The 21,481-nt window shown below is 43.0% G+C and overlaps 1 protein-coding gene across 14 annotated transcripts in view; it reads right to left on the reverse strand.

Moving 5' to 3' along the window:
* Prr14l (proline rich 14-like) overlaps nucleotides 1-21,481 on the reverse strand; it is a 65,131-nt gene that overhangs the window by 14,751 nt on the left and 28,899 nt on the right. For 10 of the 14 annotated variants that reach the window (NM_194340.2, XM_017320791.2, XM_017320792.2 and 7 more), the window contains 3 exons: nucleotides 18,110-18,181; nucleotides 16,636-16,807; nucleotides 15,909-16,015 (listed from right to left, as the gene is read on the reverse strand). In NM_194340.2, coding sequence (NP_919321.2) covers nucleotides 15,909-16,015; nucleotides 16,636-16,807; nucleotides 18,110-18,181 — 351 coding nt within the window. Of the gene's footprint in view, nucleotides 1-3,265; nucleotides 4,717-15,908; nucleotides 16,016-16,635; nucleotides 16,808-18,109; nucleotides 18,182-21,481 lie in introns of those variants that run through there. The other 4 variants (XM_017320794.2, XM_017320797.2, XM_017320795.2 and 1 more) reach the window with 4 other exon arrangements.

A 21,481-nucleotide genomic window follows, 5' to 3' on the forward strand; every position in this document is an offset into this window, starting at 1 on the left:
GACAGGGTTTCTCTGTGTAGCCCTGGCTGTCCTAGAACTCACTCTGTAGACCAGGCTGGCCTTGAACTCAGAAATCACCTGCCTCTGCCTCCCAAATGCTGAGATTAAAGGCGTGTGCCACCACCACCTGGCTCCCTCTATTTCTTAATGGAAGCATCCTGCCTTATAAAGTTCTTGTCTATATTTATTCAACAATAGATTCAAAAGATTTTTAACCAGAATTTTAATCAATTGCTATTATAGGATAACTAGCCCCTAGTTACAGAGCCAGAGGCCTTCAACTCCTAATTATCCTCTGGAGGTGAACATCAAGTTTGCTCCAAGGACTTCAACACCCCCATTCAGCAGGTAGTAGTCTAATGATAACATATCTCCTGCTTTCTCCACAAGGTTGCTTATCAATAATAAACAAAAAAGGGGGGAATGTAAACTCCTCATGGTGCAAGTGGCCATGCTATGCCCTCCCAGACTATAATGGCCATAGCCACCATTTCCAACCCATTCCAGATACAGACAGCCAAACTCTGTCCCACAGAGAAAAAAATGCCCATGATCAGGCCACAGAATACCATCAATCCCTGAGGTTGCTCCAAAGTCAGCCCATAAAATCACACCAATCCCAGGCCACCCTGGAAAGGGCCCCCCAACCCACACTCCCTATATAAAGCCTGCTTACTGCTCAGGTCTTTCCCAGTGTATCTTTTCTGGGGGGTTGTTGTGAGGTGTGACTTGGACTGCCTGGGCACCTTCCTATCAGAGCTGTAACACACTAGCAATCAACCCTGGCTCCTCGTACATGCCAGACTATCCCAGAGCTACATTCCCATTGCGTGCACTTCCTAACCTCCAAAGATGAATCACAAATCATGGAGAGCAAAATGTAACCGGTGAACAGCAGAAAACACCAGAACAAACTTTCAGAATAAAACACAGACACCAAAGGAAAGGAGGACCAAGATGTAGTTTAGTAATACACTATCTGTGCAGTCGCACAAGGCCCTGCCTTTGACAACACTGCAATGAACAAACTCCTCCTGCACCATGAAAAAAACATTGAACACAGGAGTTGGGAAAGGCTGCTGCTCTGTGGTATAACACCTGCTAGCATGCACAGCCAGCCTGTGTTCAACTCCATCCAGCATACAACAAAACCATTGTTTTGTTTTAAACACCTGGCCCCATCTACAATCTTCCTGGCTGCTTTATGCCAGATTCATGTTTTGGTCCATCTGTATTCCCTGGAGTGTGTACTACATTCTCTATTGGTTCCTATAGCCTCAGGTCTTTTCAGATTTGATCTCTGTCTGTTACTTCCATGGTAGACCTGTGTCTCCCTTTCATTTATCTGACTGTGAGTTGTTAACAAAAGCTAACATCCCTTTAACTTTTTTTTTTTAATTTGAGACAGGGTGCCACTATTTAGTCCAGGCTATCTTCAAACTCACAAATCCCCTGTCTCAGTTCTCCCAAGAATCTATATTACAGGTACATGCCTCCCTACCTAGCTTCTTTAAACTTAATGTTTTGTTGTTGTTGTGCTAAAACAGAATTTGTCTAAGTAAAGTTAGCAACACTTCTTCTGTGGGCATAAAGCGGGGAAGACTGACTTGTGGTTAGCTGGTATCATGGTACCCCTGCAAGGGCCACAGACTTCCAGATCTACAAACCATTGGGGAAATGTGCTAGATCAGTAGTTCTCAAATTTGGGCCAATACTCCATCAGGGGTCATGCAATCCTTTTACAGGGGTCAAATAGCAGATATCCTAAATATCAGATATTTACATTATGATTTGTAACAGTAGCAAAATTTCAGTTAGGAAGTAGCAATGAAATAATTTTATAGTTGGGGTTCACCACACATGAGAAACCGTGTTAGTCACTGCATTAGGAAGGCTAAAAACACTATGCTAGATATTGCCTCAACTCTCAGCCTAACCTTTAAGGTCATACATCTAGGAAAATGTACGACCATAGATCTGTGGTGCATAGATATACTGTAGTCCTTTTGAGGGGAACAGCTAAGGTCATTGCTTCTCACTCAAGAATGGATTTGCATCCTTCCTAAGAATGTATGGTCTGTGACAATTCTCCTTTAAGAGGATCGTCTTTTAATTAACTCTGTAATTATTGCGTGTGTATAATGTGTGTAAGGACATGTGTGGTTATAGCATGCACCTGACGGTCAGAGGACAACTTTATACAGTCAGTTTCCTCCTTCCATCTTAACATGGGTCCCAGGAGTAAAAATCAAGTCATCGGGTTGGCCTGCCAAACACTTTCCCCACTGGGCCACCTCACTCATCCAGGAGTTCATGTCTTTTCCCATTTGTTTTTATTTTATTTATTTTTATGAATGTCTGAGTGTATGTGTATGTACCAGAAACATGCAGGAGCCCGTGGAGCCCAGCAGAGGGCATCAGATACTCTAGAACTGTAGTTACAGGTGGTTGTGAGCCACCATGTGGGTACTGGGAATGCAACCTGGGCCCCCTGGAAGAGCAGCCACTGCTCTAACTGCTGAGCCACTTTTCTAATCCCCTATTTACTTTTTGAGGCAGTGCTTCATATACAACAGCCAGACCTTGAACTTGGTACACACCCAGGCTGACATCAAATGCCTGCCCTCTATCACCTCAGCGGTAGAATTATTAAGCAGGAACCAATATATTCAGCCCATTTATATTTTTGCATCCCTAAGAGAATACATAGATATCCCTCTACTCTAAATAAACCTCCATTATATGGGGGGGGGGGGGAGGGGATCATTCAGCTATGAAATATCTTAAGTCCAAGAATTAGCTACAGGGGCTGGTGAGATGGCTCAGTGGGTAAGAGCACCCGACTGTTCTTCCGAAGGTCCAGAGTTCAAATCCCAGCAACCACATGGTGGCTCACAACCATCCGTAACGAGATCTGACTCCCTCTTCTGGAGTGTGTGAAGACAGCTACAGTGTATTTACATAAAATAATAAATAAATCTTTAAAAAAAAAAAACCTTTAAAAAAAAAAAAAAGAGCTTTAAAAAAAAAAAAAAAGAATTAGCTACAAATTGGGAAAGCATGACCTATTTCAGACTATTTCCAATAGAATTATTTTTTTGGCTCAGTGATTAAGAGCACCGACTGTTCTTCCAGAGTCCTAAGTTCAATTCCCAGTAACCACATGGTGGCTCACAACCATCTGTAATGGGATCTGATGCCCTGTTCTGGTGTGTCTGAAGCTACAGTGTATTCATATAAATAAAATAATTAAAACTTTAAAAAAAAAAGAATTAAAAAAAAAATCCTTGGACATCCTTATGAACTAGGACGTGAGACATGATCTCTTCCCATATACAGATCACAATTATAATTGCTACATTCACCCCCAAAATGCAACACCATCCCCTGCTGCAGTCAACCCACAGCATCGTTATATACTCATGCTCTGTGTCTTTGCTGAAGTCCTGTGTCAAGGACTGGAAACAGTGAAAGGCCGTGTGGTTCCACACTTCTGAAGTCTCAACAGAAACTAAATGAAACTAACAGAAGTTAAATGAAAGTCAAGGGTGTTTTTTCAGGTCCTCTCAGAAACTGGCAAAGTCTTGGGACATTTTTTTGTGGAACCACAACTTCCCAATTTGAGAAAGCTCACAGGTTAGGATTCCAGCCACTGACATTGTTTGAGGCTACACAGACGACATCCTTGGCACCAGGCTGCTGCAGGTGGACTGTCAGAGATGGTGCAGATCTGAGCTGGAATCCACCTCAAACACTCAAGACGATGGCGTCATTCCCACAGCTGCTGCTAGGGCCCCAGAGAGAGGACATCAGTATCATAAATGGTTTGGGGACAGAACCCCTACAACATGCAGACAGATTTCCCACTGAAGGAAGCCAGAGCCATGTCATCTTTGTTTGTGTCCTAGGAGATAGGGGCACTAAACACACTGTATTAAAGTAGGATGCCAGGCGCTGGACAGTGGCGCTACAGGCTGAGGTCTACACAGTGAATTCCTGGTCCTCAAGGGAAGGAAGCACAAGAAACTCAGTTGTCCTTTTCCCGGTAGAGCTTTACTGTGTTGTGTCATCAAAGCTGGCAGAAGCTAAAACCTCCTCACTGAAATGGCAGACTATCTTGTGGATGGGAGCTGAGGACGCTAACACGGTTCATACATGTCCTCTTCACTCATTTCCAGATCCATATGCTCTTGGCTGGGGGTGGCCAAGAGGTTGCCAGTACGGCCCAGCCACGTGACCTCATTCTCGTGACCATCAGTCTAGAGCACTAGTTGCTCTTGCAAAGGATTCCCAGAAAGTACATAACCATGTACCAATCCAGTTCTGGGGCACCCGACACTCTCTTATGACCTATTTGGATACTAGGCATGCATGAATATACATAGATATATGCAGCTAAAACATTAATACATATAAAATAAATAAATTAAAAAAAATGGTTACACAGAGTCATCTTGCTCTGCCAAATGCAAGCAGAACAAGAGCTGGCAGACCCCATAATTACCACAGGGGCCAGGCTCCTTCTATACAGGCCTGCAGGAGAGGGCAGACTTGCAGATCTTGCCCTCGCTCCTGGTGATTCAGATGCAGATTCCATGGCTGGCAGTGTGGGATCCGGGCTGCCCAGGTCCAGGTGTGCTGGGATGCAGCTCATGGGCACCAGGGAACTTATCATCACTCAGCAGATGCGGGTGAGGAGGTGTCGGGGGCACTGTTCTGTCAGAGCATGAGGTGAAGTCACTAACCAACCAACCCCAGACCATTATAAACTGGACCCTCAGCCTAAGGATTGCACAGCCCTTCCTGGTAGCCACAAAAGTGGCTGAACTTCTCAGAGTTCTTCCCTTTCACTTGCTGCCAGGGCCTGGAGGGCACTGTTCTTTAGTGCTGTCCTGGTTGATGGGGAGGGAGAAACATACATGTTCATTTTTGGTTTGCATCTACTTTATGCTGGGTTTTTTTTTTTCTTTTTAAAGAGAAAGTCTATTTACTCCTGGAATTCATAATGTACACCAGGCCAGCCTTGAACTCACATAAATCACACTGACTCTAGAGTACTGGGACTAAAGGCATGTGTTACTATGCCCAACAATGTGCATTTATTTTGAGTTTTTTGTTTCTTTCACGTCTCCTGTGTAACCTCTTCTGCTGGCTTATGAATCATTAGCCCTTGCCACATCCGCTCTGTGCCACATTAGCTTCCCTAAGTTCAGTGGTTCATCTCCAATACTCTGCTCCCCTGGATATGTTCAGTGATCAATTGATGTTGGCATTGTTATCTGCGTTTTTAAGTTCACAAAGTAAAAATGCAGGACTCCTTTCAGACCACTATCGCAGGTTCCAGTGCCAACTACTTGGTCTGAGTAACCTACCAGCTTTCCAATTTATGGGAGAACGGCACACATTACTTCCTTTCTTGTGAGGCTAGGTTCCCACTGTGTGCCCAAGCTGGCCTGCAACTCCTGGACTGAAACCATCCCGCTGTCTCAGCTTCTTCAGTAGGATGGACTACAGCCATGTGCTACTCTGCTTGCCTGAGACTCTGTCTCTATAGAGTGGCAACTTGAAAATATGCATATTTTTAAATTTTGTGTGTTTTTCTGAGTATGTGAATATGAGCGACATGCATGCAAGAGTCCGGGGAGGTCAGAAGAGGCATTAGATCCCTTGAAAGTGGAGCTACAGATGGTTGGAGGCACTTATGGGTGCTAGGAACTGAACCTCTCAGAGCTGAGATTAAAGGGGTGCACTACTGTCTGTTCCAGGCCACAGTGGGAATTTCTGATACTATGTGTTTTGTGGTTGATAAAAGACCAAGAGAATACCAAGACTAAAAACTTGGGTGAAAATGGCATTGATATTCCGATGAAGAGATGAAATCTGTGTTGTTTTTTTGTTTTTGTTTTGTTTTTTTAATTTCCCACAAACCTAGACATAATCCGGAAGGGACACTCTCTATTGATAAAATGCCTCTAGATGATAGGCCTATAGACAAGTCAGTACATGAGCATGCAAGCATGAGTGCGTGCACACACATACCCTACCCACATCTGAAGCATAGGGTTGGTCTCACTATGTGTCTTTGATTATTCTTGCTATGCAGACCAGGATGGCCTCCCAACTGCCAAGATTAAAGATGTACCTTACCACGTGCAGCCTCATTTTATTTTTTTAAGTGGATGTTCTATCCATCATTTAACCACATTTGTATTTTCCTTCTTTTTATTTTTTGGTTTTTTTTTTTTTTTTTTTTTTTTTTTGACACAGGGTTGCTCTGTGTGTAGCCCTGGCTGTCCTGAAATTCTCACTCTGTAGAACAGGCTGGCCTTGAACTCAGTGATCCATCTATCCCCAGTTCAGGGATTAAATGTGTGTGACACCACCACCTGGATCTTATACTATGATTTTTACTTATGCTTTGTTTTCTTTTGTTCGTAACCAGGGTCTCACTATTGAGTTCTGGGATTAAAGATAAACCCAGATCTTTTTTTTTTTTTTTTAATTTTAAGATTTATTTATTTTATTTATATGAGTATACTGTAACTGAATTCAAACACACCAGAAGAGGACATCAGATCCCATTTCAGTTTGTTGTGAGCCAGGTGGTTGCTGGGAATTGAACTCAGAACCTCTGGAAAAGCAGTCCATGCTCTGAACCGCCATTTCTCCAGCTCTTATACATCATTTTTGATGTAAGGTCTCCCTTATTGCTTCTGTGCTAAGTCAGGAAGGTTCTGGTGAATCATCCCATCCCTTAGCCCACCTTGTAGACTTGAGACCTGTATTCAGGTTTCTATTAGACAAAGGTATAAACACCTGACTGGCTTCTCCCACTTTTAAAAGAAGGGTCTCAACTGTGTAGGCCAAGTATGCCTGGAATTCACTAACCTGCCATAGCTTCCGGAGTGCTGGGGTTGCAAACCTGTGCCTCTGCAACCTAACTTAATATTTTCATTTTGTGTTTTGTAGAGACAGGATCTCATGTAGCCCCGGTCAATGCAAAGTTCCTATGGAGGGTAGAGTAGCTTTTTCTGATCCTTCTGCCTCCACCTTCTTCTTTTCTTTTTTTTTTTTCTTCTTCTTTTTCTTTTTGGTTCTTCAAGACAGGATTCTCTGTGTAGCCTTGACTGTCCTGGAACTCACTATGTAGACCAGGATGGCCTCGAACTCAGAAATCCAAGTGCTGGGATTAAAGGTGTGCACCACCACTGCCCAGCTTCTGCCTCCACCTTCTAAGTGGCAGGGTTACTGATGTAAGCCACCAAGCTTGGCTTCAACACTTCTTTACTTTCATGCAATTTATTTTTTAGCTTTATATTATGACTTACAAATTTCTATTATAGTTAGCCCATTCCAAACAGAAATTTCTTATGGTTTGTTCAAACATTCCTAAGTTTACAGTAAAATCTGATTAGTAGAGAATATGTTTAGGATAAGGTAATAGACACATCTTTATTATTCTTAAAATGGCTCGTATTCTAATGGCAATTAAGGGCACAGATTCCCACCACTGATCTGAGAAGACACCTTCACTATACTCTTTTTTTTTTTTTTTTTTTTTTTGGTTTTTCGAGACAGGGTTTCTCTGTATAGCTTTGGCTGTCCTGGAACTCACTTTGTAGACCAGGCTGGCCTCGAACTCAGAAATCCGACTGCTTCTGCCTCCTGAGTGCTGGGATTAAAGGCGTGAGCCACCACACCCGGTCCTTCACTATACTCTTAATCATCCTATGAACTGGTATTCACTTTCAATTTTCTATTCTATTTTACCATATCTGTATTTATGTTCTGGCTTATTTTTGAGACTTTATATTTCAAATTTCTGATATTAGTATTCTTATTTACTTTAAAATTTTCCTCTTAGCTAGACATAGTAGCACATGATTTTAATCCCAGCACTTGGGAGGCAGAAGCAGGGGAATGTCTTCAAGTTCAAAGGCTGCTTAGTCTACAGAGCAACCTAGGACAGCCTACAAAGAGAGATCATGTCTCAAAAAACCCCGACAAAACAATTTTTTTCTTGGTTATTACTGTTTTGTGTTTTACACAGCATTGCATCAGAACACATACATTTAATTTATTCAATCTTTTCAATAATTTCATTTTAAAGATTTTTATTTTATGTGTATGAACATTTTGCCTGCATGCTAAACACTGAAGAATACAGAAGTAATTTCACACACCTACTGTAATCAAACTAATTTTCAACACAGTTGACAAGGGCACACAGTATAGAAAGGGAAGTATCTTTAAGAGGAGCAGGGAAAACTGACTCCATGCGTAAATAAATCAAGCTGCCTTTTTTCCTATGTAAGACTCAACTCAAAATGGACTGAGACTCTAAACAGGGATAGAGGTCAGTAATAGAACAACACTTTTCCTGTAAGGTTTGATTCCTGATACAGTAGATCTAACCATGTGGGAACCAGTCTTCTCCTAGCTGCCTTCTGAATAAGAGGCAGAACTGTCAGCTCCTCCTGTACCACGCCTGCCTACACACTGCCATGCTTCTTGCCGTAAAAATGGACAGGACCTCTGAACCTGTAAGCCAGCCCCAATTGAATGGTGTCCTTTATAAAGTTGCTGTGGTCGTGGTGTCTGTTCACAGCAGTAAACCCTAACAACTAAGACACATACCGAACTGTTTTTTCTTTTGGTATGATTTTATTTTTTCTTCCCCCTTTTACATTAATTGCAATTTTTAACTTTTCATTATTGAGAAACAATTTTATTTTGCCTTTTCTCCTGTAAAGTTTTTCCCTTACTCTTTGCTCCCTAACATCCTGTGTGTCCCCCACCACAATCCCACCCCTGCTAACTGGGTTCTCTGTTTACTCCTTTCTCCGTCCCTTTCTTTCCTCTCAACCCTTTACTGTTCCCACACTTAGTCCACAGGGCCAGCATGCTCTGTAGGAGCTCGGACATTTTTAGTTGCATGGGTATTAGTGATACATTACTGGAATGAGAGGATTTTAAATCCCTCTGTACTTCATACAGTATGATGTTACTATTGCTACCACACTTTGGGTTCTCTTTGATGACTGGTAGTGATGACTAAGCCTTAAAGAGCAGGCTGCTCACTAAGATACCCTTGGAAACTAGAGGCTTATAAATCAACAGATATACGAACTTCAATACAAAAGTGGAAGAAACACAAAATAACACAACGTGACTCATCCAAAAGATCTGAACTCCTCAGTTACTGACTTCAAAGTTACTGGCCAGGCTAAAATGCCAGATGAACACTTCAAATATTTTCCAGCAAAAATCAGCAATGGTCTGAATTATCAGGGAAAGCAGTTGTTACAATGCCTGATACCTTCAGTTCGAGTCCCATGCTGCACATGGGAGAAGGATAGAACCAACTTGCAAAAGTTGTCCTTTGACCTCCACACATAATTCATGATGTACACATTTGGACTCAGCCATGCACATTCTTGCACATGTGCATCAACAAACACACATGCATGCACTAACAATAATAACCACAAAATCAGCAGTATGGATGAAAAAAACCGGCAACTTTGAAGAAGAATTCAGCAAGGAAACTAAGTTAAAAACAGCAGCAGCTTTGAATCCCAGAACTAAAGTGGCTCGGGTAGGCACAGCCCTGTGAGGCTGACCTAAAGAGTGGATTTAAGGTCAGACGAGGCTTCACATCGAGACTGTCGCAGAATACAAAAAACAGGGAGGGACTAGAGATGGTTCAGGGGTTAAAAACATTTGCTACTCTTGCAAAGACCTAGGTTCATTTCATAGAATCCACATGGAAGTTCCTAATTACCGGCTCCAAGGAATCTGACACTCTTCGGGTGCCCAAGAGCAACCGTGCTCCTGTGTATGCACTCTCCTCACAACCCTGTACACGTGATTGTAAAAAGGAGCAAGCTCGATAGAGAGAAGTTGGCAAGGAAAAGTTCAATGAATCAAATAATAAACAGTATGATAGCATCAATAACCGGCTTAACCAAGCAGAGGAAAGATTACCAGAGATGGAGAAAAAAAAAGAGTCATAACTATATTCAGCAGGGCGTGGTGGTGCATGCCTTTAATCCCAGCACTCGGGAGGCAGAGGCAGACGGATTTCTGAATTCGAGGTCTGCCTGGTCTACAGAGTGAGTTCCAGGACAACCAAGGCTATATAGAGAGATTGTCACACAAAACCAAATCAACAAATAAAAACCCACAAACCAACCAACAAACAAAAAACCTAAAAATGACAAAAGCAAACATGACCACAATGTTCAAGAACTTTGAGATACAATTAAGAGACAAATTCAAAAATCTATGAGATAAAAAGAGATGGAAAAAACCCACTAAAAGTATATAGAAGCCAATCAATGAAAACACAACATAATCTGTCCAAATTTTGTTTTGTTTTTTCAAGACAGGGTTTCTCTGTGTAGCCCTGGCTGTCCTGGAACTCACTCTGTAGACCAGGCTGGCCTCGAACTCAGAAATCCACCTGCCTCTGCCTTCCAAGTGCTGGGATTAAAGGCGTGTGCCAGCATGCCTGGCCAATCTGTCCAAATTTAAAGAGACTTTGAAATATAAAAGGCATTTAGAACACCAAATAGGCCCAACCAGAGAAGAACCTCTCTGATGCATATTAACACATCATAGTCAAGATGTTAAAACTACAAAGTCAAAAGGCGGAAGAGATGGCTCAGTGGTTATGAGCACTGGCTGCTCTTGCAGAGGACCCAGGTTTGACTGCCAGCACCCACATGTCATCCCAACCCATTTCTAACTCCAGACTTAGGAGATCCTGTGCCCTCTTCTGGCCTCTTTGGACAACTGGCACAAACATAGTGCACAAACGCAAAGGAAGACAAAACATCCACACAAATAAACCATTTTTTTCATTTGTTTTTGAGACAGGTTTTCTCCTGTACCCTTGGTGGTCCTGAAACTCAGTTTGTAGAATAGGCTGGCATCGAATTCAGAGATCTGCCTGCCTTAGCATCCTGCATCCTGGGATTAAAGGCATGTGCCACCAATGTCCACCTAAAATCCTTTGATCTAATTTCTTTTTCTAATCTACAATCAGAATGATTTTTCCCCCAAGAAAAGGTTTCTTTGGCTATCCTGGAACTTGCTCTGTCCACCAGGCAGGCCTTGAACTCACAGAGATCCTCCTGCCTCTGCTTCCTGAGTGTGTACACTGCTGCCACCCTGCTGAAAACAATTTTTTAAAGGATGGAAATTAAAAAGTAGAAGAAAAAGAAAAAAAAGAAAAAAGTGGAAATTCTAAACAAATGAAAACTAAAAACAAGTTGGTATAGTTATTGTGGTGTCTGATAAAGTGGACCTCTATCAAAATGAGGCAGAGGAGATAAGAATCCTGTAAATTAATAATGAACAAGTCATCAAGAAGATGTAATAAGGAGTCCTGGCTGACCTGCCTAGGAAGTTACCCATCTTTCCCAACTCTAGAAAGCATGAAAGCCACTCTATACAGGAATCCTTTGGATAGAGGAGATGAGAAAGACATATGTCGTCTGCTGATTCAGACTCCTACAAGCAAGGAACCCAAGGCCCTTCCTGATACCACAGGACACTCTAGCCCAACACCCAAAAGCTGCTGGGATTCCATCTGGCTCAATAGCAGCCAAATACCTATTTCTATTAGACTGCCAAGGATAGGGGATTGTAGAAAAGGGATCAACACCAGATGGAGGGAGACCAATAACCTTCTTAAAAGTCCACAGGGGGCTAGTGAGATGGCTCAGCGGGTAAGAGCACCGACTGCTCTTCCAAAGGTCATGAGTTCAAATCCCACCAACCACATGGTGGCTCACAACCATCCCTAACAAGATCTGACGCCCTTTTCTGGAGTGTCTGAAGACAGCTACAGTGTACGTACATATAATAATAAATAAATCTTAAAAAAAAAAAAAAGTCCACAGGACTGGGGGCTGGTGAGATGGCTCAGAGGGTAAAAGCGCTAACTGGTCTTCCAAAGGTTCTGAGTTCAAATCCCAGCAACCATATGGTGGCTCACAACCATCTGTAATGGGATCTGATGACCTCTTCTGGTGTGTCTGAAGACAGCTACAGTGTACTCACATATAATAAATAAATTAATTAATTAAAAAAAAAAAAAGTCCACAGGACCAAACTAGGCACTTGCTCCCAGATTGGCAGGCCATGCCCAACAGACTTGGGCACACTAATTGCCTACACCTCTCCTGAATGTTGTAAGTGGTTTCCAGTGTCCTTGTTGAACTTCGCTGGGACATTGGGTCAGCCAACTTGAAATGCAAAATTCAAACTATAAAAGGACTCAGAAATCAGAAGAACGCTTGGGTTCCACCATGTTCTAAGGAAAGGGTGCAGGAGGAAAGACTTTCTCAGAGACAGGTAAGAAGCATGATGCAAGCAGACAGGGAGGGAGAGGCAGCGTCTATTCCAGTTATGGCAGCATGGTGGGGAGAGAACACCAAAATTAACAACGAAATCTTTTATAGGAAACAAAACAGTCTGGCAGTGTGGTGCAGACCTATAGTCCCAGCACTCAGGAAGTAGAGCAGGAGAATTTCTGTGAATTCGAGGCCAGCCTGGTCTAAAGGACAACAAATGCAGCGGGGAAGGGGAACCCCCTTGTCAGCGGGGAAGGAGCACTGCTTGTCAAAGGCCAACTCTTGCAGCAAACATGGGAATCAGTGCAAGTTTTCCAAAACACTGAAATAGAAATGCCGTATGTCAGGGGCTGGAGAGATGGCTTGTTTGTTCAGCACTGACTGCTCTTCCAGAGAACCCAGGTTCAATCCCATTACCTACATGTCAGCTCACAGCTCTCTGTAACTCTAGTTCTAGGGGAGCTGGCACTCTCTCTCACACAGACATGCAAGCAAACCTCCAATGTCGACAAAAATAAATCTTAGCAGAAAATAAATAATAAAATAAATAAATGTCATATGTCCAACTATAGAACTTTCAGATACATACATGCAATGTGTCTAAGTTAAAACACCAGAAATACTTGTACATCTATGTTTCATGCTGTACTATTTAGAATAGCTAAGAAATAGAACTAGCTTATATGTCCATTAACATACTAAAGAAAATATTGTGTATACACACACAATGGAATTTTATTCATTTGTAAATTAAAATAAAATTATGCATTATATATATGAGTATATATATGTATCTCTCTCTATATATATGGGATTCATTGCACAAAATAAACACTGTGTTTTCCCTCATATACAGAACACACACTTAAAATTATTATATGTGTATAAAAAAAACAACAACAAAACAGGATCATGAGGGAGGATGAGATCTTGAGGAAACCAGGAAATGTGTGGGTACTTTTGGATAATGAACTATGAAAACTGAAGCAGGCGCTTCCTGGGAGTAAGAGAACCTGCTGGGTGTGCAAGGGATCTAGGGAAGGGAACGAGTAGGAGCAACGTTTAAAGAAAAGAATATACAAAGATGCCATGATAAGACATCATGTATATAAATCCAAGATTAACAACAAATAGAAAAAAGAAAAATACTGCCTGCAGGTGACGGTGACACACTCCTTTAGTCCCAGCACTGAGAAGCAGGCAGATCTCTCTGCGTTTGAGGTCAGCCTGGACTTACAATGTGAGTTCTAGGACAGCCAGAGGTACACAGAAAAACCCTGTCTCAAAAAAACAAAAGAAAAAGAAAAAAGGAAAAATACAAAAAAGCACAAAACCAAACAACAAAGCAAAGTGAAACAAACAAGCCTGTGTGTTCCCAGCAATGCTTTTAGATTAGAGGCACAAGACAGAAGGAGAGCCACACTGAAACCCACTTTCCATTGAATGTGGGGCATCTCAGACAGGCAAAGCATTTCTAGAGGTGACCACGCAAAGGGTAGTCAGTAAAGTACATGATAGTGGAGTACAGCTCAAAGGCAGCTCCCAGGCTTCTACTCTCAAAGCCTTCTACTCAGTCTCCAGCACAGTAAGAGGAGGGAGAGAGAGAGAATATATATTATATTTTAAGACATACTAGAATATATATTATATTTTAAGACATACTATTTACTTGTAATCTCAGCATTTAGAGGCTAAGACAGAAGGGTGATGGGTTCAAGGCCAACCTGGGCTATACCACATGTGAGGACATGTGAGCAAGCGCTGCTCTCACTGGGCACTTTCTTGGCCCACAGACTCTTAGAGTTCAAGAGGTTAATTGATTTAAGTTACTTAAGGGAGCGAGTGAAAATTATACCAGAACTCTGAACCAGAAGTTTGGAAAACTGGTGGTGACCTTGAACTCTTCCCTCCTTCCCACCTCCGGATTGCTGGGATCACAGGAGTACACCACACTAGTCACCTTCAAAAGTATATTGATGTGGGGCTGTGGGTGTGGGGGAAAAGGGTGGAGGGAGAGAGCCTGCTTCCAGCCAGAGTTCCTGTGCTCTGGGCAGGCGGACGCGTAAGGACTGCCGGACGCTTTCAACTCGGCCCCGGGCGGGCATCTGGCTGTGTAAAGCCACTGACCCCACACGGGGGGTGGGGGGGGTGGTGGTGGGGGGTGGACAAGGGGCAGCCCCCAATACCAGGTTCTCAGTCTCTGATATCCCACACCTGATACAGCAGAGGAGCTGAGAACAGAGTAGGGGTCCCGTGGATACGGAAAGAGGGCAGAGGGAGAGAGGTTGCCACGCAGGTGAATGTCTTTAGTCCAGTCTGGGGCTGGAGCACAGGAAGGCCTTCTGATGGCAGATTAGGCACAGCTCATTAGGAGAAAGCCTATCCCATCATCCAAGCACAGAGGGCCTTGATGAACAGAGACAGTCTATGGTTTTAGAGCTCTACTGTAGAAAGGCAGGGGGAAAGAGAAAAGGTAGAAAGAGAGAGAGACCAGCCATGGCCAAGAAAAGAAAACGGGGAAAAGAAGAGAGAGAAGAAAAGGCTAGTAAGAAAGCTTGGAGAGAGAGAGAGGTAAAAGCTTAGAGACTAAGAGAGAGAGTAAGAGGGTGAGAGTAAGAGAGGGGGGGGGGGCCAAGCAGCCCCTCTTATAGTGGACTTGTTATCTTGTTGCTAGGTAACTGGGAGGAGTCTAGCCTGAAGGCCAGAAGCTTGGGACATTGTCTACAACTGCTAGCCACATGCTTCTCCTGTTGGGGGGCTGTGGGGGGCAGTAACAGGAGCCAGGGTCCAGGAGACATGAGGAAACGCCTTCCATCCCACGTAGGCGGGAATTACCACCCATCAGATTCTACCGGGGTTCAGACCTCAACTCGACTGGAGACCAGACTGTCTGTGTATAGCTCATTGCCCCACATATTGGGGGAATATGGCTCAGAAGTTAAAAACACCATAACATAAATGCATCTTCAGTTCCAGGAGATCTAATGCCATGAAAATGGCCTTCAAGGGCACCAGGCACACACACACACATACACGCAGGGAAACACACATACAAATAAAATCAATAAACCTAAATGATTTTTTTTTAATAAACTGGTTTTTTTGGTTTGTGTATGTGACTTTTTTTGTTGTTTTAAGACTGGGTTTCATCGTGTAACTCTGCTTACACTCACTTGCTCCCCCCACCCCTCCTTCTCCTCTGAGAGAGAACCTTACCCAGGATGCTTTGTATTCACTCTGTACCCAAAGCTGGTCTGAAAGAGCAACTACCCCTGCCTTGGCCTCTCAAAGCTCAAAGACTGGATTCCTACTGGAGTTTAAGCTACAATTATGCACGTGTAATATCTAGCATAAGGAGTACAATAAAAATGATTAATGTATCAGAAATCTTGAACATAATTATATAGCCATATAACCAATGAATTCTTGGGATAAATTCCTAGAAAAACACATCTCTGATTATATGACAGCGACTTTAAGGACAAATATGCTTTGCCTAGCAATTTTCCCCCGAGAGCAAACCCAGTTTGTATTAGAGAAGCTCACCTTTTGGGCCGAGGCAGGCCCATTGGGGTAAGGTTGGGATCTGGTTTAGGAATGGTTTTCCGGATGCGGATCTGTGAGACTTTCTTTGGTCTCTTCTCTGGCTCAGCCTGTTTTTAAAGGTTAAGAACAAAGATAGGCAAGATGTAAGACATTTAAATAAAGCTGTTACACTCAAAACAGTGCCCCCTCAGTTTGCAGAGAAGCCTAAAAAGTAGCTAAAGACAAGTTTCCCCTTCCTACCCTGGCTTTATCTTCTGTCACTGCCCTTCATCTATTAAAAGAGTTGAAAGTTCCAAGTGAGATAATCAACAGGTGATGTACAACTGAAAGACACTATCATTTATTGTCTTTCAATGCACCAAGGATCTTAGGGCCAAGTCTCTCTCTATAAACGCTCTTTAATGCAATTGCTGAGAAAAAAGGGATCTGGAAAACAATACAGATAACTCAGTTCTGCATGGCAGAGCAGGAAGAGAGCTGGAAACCAGGAAAGAGAAAACAGTAGGACCCCAACTCTGAAAACAAACCAAAATGAAGGTTAACAATCCCCATAAAAATCCACCATATCATTTCTTCAATAAGGCCAGGCCAAGCAGAAAAGCTCCTCCCTCGGTGTGCTCAGACACGGAGCTAAGGCTAGTTGAGTCAAGCTGTACCTACCATGTGATGGGAGTCAACGGGAACCCCACTGGCACCCGCACCTGACACCCCGGGACTCTGCACTTACCTCTTTCTGCTGTGCAGGGCTGCTCTGTGGTCGGGGGCAGGCTGCTGACACACCATCCAGCTCATCACAGCCAGGAACTGCGAGCTCAGAGGCAGAGAGCAGCAGTGTGCTGACAGCGGCTTCTGTTACCAAGCAAGACTTTGGCACCAAGGCAGGAAACACAGGCTCTAGCCTAGCACCATGGAGACAGAATGAAGATAAAACCTGTATGAGGCTTGCTTTCTACTTCTAGCAGGTTTGTTTGTTTGGTTGGTTTTGAGTCAGGGTTTCTCTGTGGAGCCACACCTGCCCTGGAACTTGCTATGAGAACCAGGCTGGTCTCGAACTCACAATCTGCCAGCCGGGCATGGTGGTGCACGCCTTTAATCCCAGCACTCGGGAGGCAGAGGCAGGCGAATTTCTGAGTTTGAGGCCAGCTTGGTCTACAAAGTGAGTTCCAGGACATCCAGGGCTACACAGAGAAACCCTGCCTCGAAAAAAAAAAAAAAAACCCCAGTGCCTGGTAGCAAGTAGGCATTTTTATTTAGGTTTTAAGTAACTTGGTAAGCACACAGGTTAAGATTCTTTTAAAAATGTAAAGATAAGAAACAGTAAAAAGGCTCCTCATAGAGTTCTTGCTGTGGATCCTTGTGTGTGTGTGTGTGTGTGTGTGTGTGTGTGTGTGTGTGTGTTTGTGTGTGTGTGCATGTACATGTGGAGGCCAGAAGACAATGTCCATCCTCGGCTGTCCCAGCCACCTTTTTTTTAAAAAAACAGTCTCTCACTGGCCTAGAGCTCACCAAGTAGCCTAGGCTGGCCGGCAGTGAGCCTAAGAACCTGCCTATTTCTGCCAATCCCAGGTTTTCTATGTGGACTGTGGGGGAAGAAACCCATGCCCTCAGGCTTGCAAGGCAGGCATTTTGCCACTGAGGTCTCCCATCCCAGCCTGTTTGATCTTTTGGACATACAGATTAGAATGGGTAATGTTTTGTCTATCCAGGAATGACATTTCCAATCAACCTGTTTCCTAGTCACTTTTAGACTAACCTGGGTCTACACATATGAAAAATTACAAGAATGTGGTCAATCCATCTCAGTGTTTAGGGTAGTTTTATAAAGAATTGTGTAAGTAAGTGAAGTGGTGAGAAGACAGTCATGAATGAACAGCTGAACCAACCCCACTCAGGGACTAGGACCCAAGCTGGTGCTGGGCAGGGACCTCAGAGATGATAACAAGCTTAATGACTCCCTTTTAAAGTAAATGGTGCTAATTATACAACCCTACTCCTCGGTATCTGATATAAAGCATTACTGATTCTCACAGATCTTTGAGACCTACAAACTTGAATAGGATTAATAGACCTGAGATAAATAGGTCAGAGTTGTGCCAGGCCTGGCCCATGCTATCAATGAACACTAGAACAGATGCATTCTCCCTTGCGCTTGCTTTCTCACACACACCCAATCCACTTCAGGCCTGTGTGCCGAGGCTTACCTCAGGTGACTGCTGTTGGTGGTGTGGGCAGCTCCCATGCCTGGAAGAGGCACATTTGGTATGGTGGTGTGGCTGAAATAAATCACAAGCACAAAGCAGCAAGTTAAAGGCGTGGACGAGAGCAGAGGTCGTGATGTTACTGCAGGTGCTGGCACATGATGGAGGCCAAGAAACAAGCACCGCCCACTGGCCCGCCACGCTCACATGTGCTTCCTAATATAAAGAAAGGAAAAGTAAAAGGACAGTAAAAAAGAGGACGGGAACAAGAATGACTTTAGGGCTTACACCTTTTAATTAACTTGTAAGCACATACTCAAAAAGAAAAGTTTAAAGATGATGAACAGTAAGATGGCTCTGCATGTAGAAGGTCTTGCTGCCATGCCTGGCCACCTGAGGTCAAATTCTGGAACTCACAGGGTAGAAGGAGAGATGGATTCCCAAAATATTCACTGACCTTTCTTCCTTCATGTGCTTATCATGGCACATGTACACTTACATACATGCAGATACATACAACAGAGCACATGTACACTTATATACATGCACACACATACAACAGATGGTTTTTAAAAATTGGACATAAAAGTATCTCGCACATAAAAAACCCAAACACAACAACATAACAAAGTATCTGTATAAGCAAGCCCTGCACCAGGGAGGATATATGGTGGAATGATGATGAGTTCAAGGTCACGCTAAGACATGAGACCCTATCTCCAAAAAAAAAAAAAAATGGGGTTGGGGGTTGAGTAGGGGGTAAGGTAAGATGGCTCAGCAGGTAAAGACACTTATTGTCTGACAATGCAAGGTGACAGCCCGAGTTTAATTCCTGGACCCCACATAAAGTGGAAAGAATGAATCAACTCCAAAGTTGTCCTCTGACTACACACACCCTCAAGCATGCTCGTGCACACATACACACATGCACACACCATGGCACAAGCCTACCACGCCCCTCCTTGTCAAAAAACCCAAATATACAAATTAAAAAGCATAATGAAAATATTGGGCTGGCAAGATGGTTCAGGGAATAAGAGCACTGACTACTCTTCCAAAGGTCCTGAGTTCAAATCCCAGCAACCACATGGTGGCTCACAACCACCCATAATGAGATCTGATGCCCTCTGATGGTGCGAATGAAGACAGATACAGTGTACTTACATATAATAATAAATAATTTTTTAAAAAAAGAAAATATAAAATAAAGATCTTAAACTGTGCAGGTCTATGTTAATTGTTAAAATAAATTTTGCCTTTTGGGGCTGAGATGGCTCAATGGTTAAGAGCACTGGCTGCTTGCTCTTCCAGAGGACCCAGGGTCAATTCCTAGCACTCCATGGTGGCTCACAATTACCTGGAACTTTAGGGCACCTGATACTTTCTTCTGATCTGTGTGGGCACTAAGCACATGGTGAACATACACACATGCAGCTGAAACACCAAGACACATACAAAGTAAGGTGCCTGGAGAAATGGCTCAGCATTTGAGAGCACTGGTTACTCTTGGACGGGACCTAGGCTCAGTTCCTGGTACCCACTGGGAGGCTCACAACCATCCAAATCCAGTTTCAATGGCTCCATCACACTCTTGTGACTTCCTTGGACACCAGGCACATATGTGTCACATAAATAAACTTTCAGGCAAAATACACATAGAGAAAAATTTTTTTAAAAAAATGAAATTATAATGCCCAATGTATATAAATCATAGCTACATACCTAAAGCACAATTAATTTCATTCTTCTACCAATGGCTTATAGATACATTCATATAAGATGCTGGAAATTTTTATGCCTTTCAAATAAGACTGGCACAAAAATTCTACTGATTTTAGAACAGAGCACGCTTTATAAACGTGAAACTTGCGTCATAACCCAGCATCTCATCTCCTCCCTGAAAATTAGCAATTTGTTAAACAGCTAGGGAAAAAAGAAGTCCGGTTTCTCAAATGTCTAGAACAGATTAAGGTCTTAGGTGAAGACTCTCAGTAAAGCCTTTAATCCCATGATTAACTCGGGAGGCAGAAGCAGGTGGATTTCTAAGTTCGAGGCCAGCCTGGTCTACAAAGTGAGTTCCAGGACAGCCAGGGCTATACAGAGAAACCCTGTCTCGAAAAACCAAAAAAAAAAAAAACCCAAAACAAAACAAAACAAAAAACCAAAGATACTGGAAAGAGCAGGTCAAAACAGGATGAAAGAGCCCTTGGGTCTAGTTCGACTTCAGTGGAAATCCCAAGCAGCCAAGGAAACAGGTTAGAAAAAAATCTTCGGGGCTGGAGAGATGGCTCAGCGGTTAAGAGCACTGACTGCTCTTCCGAAGGTTCTGAGTTCAAATTCCAGCAACCACATGGTGGCTTACAACCATCCTTAATGACATCTGACTCCCTCTCCTGGTGTGTCTGAAGACAGCTACAGTGTACTTACATATAAAATAAATAATAAATAAAATCTTTAAAAAAATAAAAAAAAAAAGGAAAAAATCTTCAAGTGCTGAGAGTAGTGACGCAAACCTCAGGGAAAGAGCAGCAGCGCAGACTCTGAGATCAGCCTAAGTAATAGAACTTGTCTCAAAAATAAATTAGATCAAAAGGCTAGGGCTAGACTGTATAGTGAGATCCTATCATTAAATAATAATAATAATAATAAAAAGCCGCTCAGTGGTGGCGCACACCTATAATCCTAACACTTGGGAGGCAGAGGCAGGTGATCTCTGAGTTGGAGGCCAGCCTGGTCTACAGAGTTCTAGGATGTCCAGGACTGCACAGAAACCCTGTCTCAAAAACAACAACAAAGAAAAGAAAAGAAAAGAAAAGAAAAGAAAAGAAAAGGAGAGGAGAGGAGAGGAGAGGAGAGGAGAGGAGAGGAGAGGAGAGGAGAGGAGAGGAGAGGAGAGGAGAGGAGAGGAGAGGAGAGGGGAAGAAAGAAAAAACAAAAGAAAAAAAGAAGAAGAAAAGAAAAAAGCTATATAGAGAACATAAGAATCAAAAATAATGAAAGGAGCTGGGCAGTGGTGGTGCACGCCTTTAATCCCAGCACTTGGGAGGCAGAGGCAGAGGCAGGCAGATTTCTGAGTTTGAGGCCAGCCTGGTCTACAAAGTGAGTTCCAGGACACCCAGGGCTATACAGAGAAACCCTGTCTCGAAAACCCAAAAAAAAAAAAAAAAAAAAAAAGAAAGAAAGACAGAGAAAGAGTGGGGAGGGAGGAAACAAAACAGTTTAAAGCTATGTGCCACAAGCTTACTTATAGCACAGAACAATTCTAACAGTTTACAGAGAGGCAGACCAAAATACTAGACAATATAAACAGTATGCCATCATTTGACACAATTGATCCTGTTTCATTTTTACAGTATACTTATTTTGTACTCATGT

Source organism: Mus musculus, chromosome 5, assembly GCF_000001635.26.
Source record: "Mus musculus strain C57BL/6J chromosome 5, GRCm38.p6 C57BL/6J".
Taxonomy (NCBI): Eukaryota; Metazoa; Chordata; class Mammalia; order Rodentia; family Muridae; genus Mus; species Mus musculus.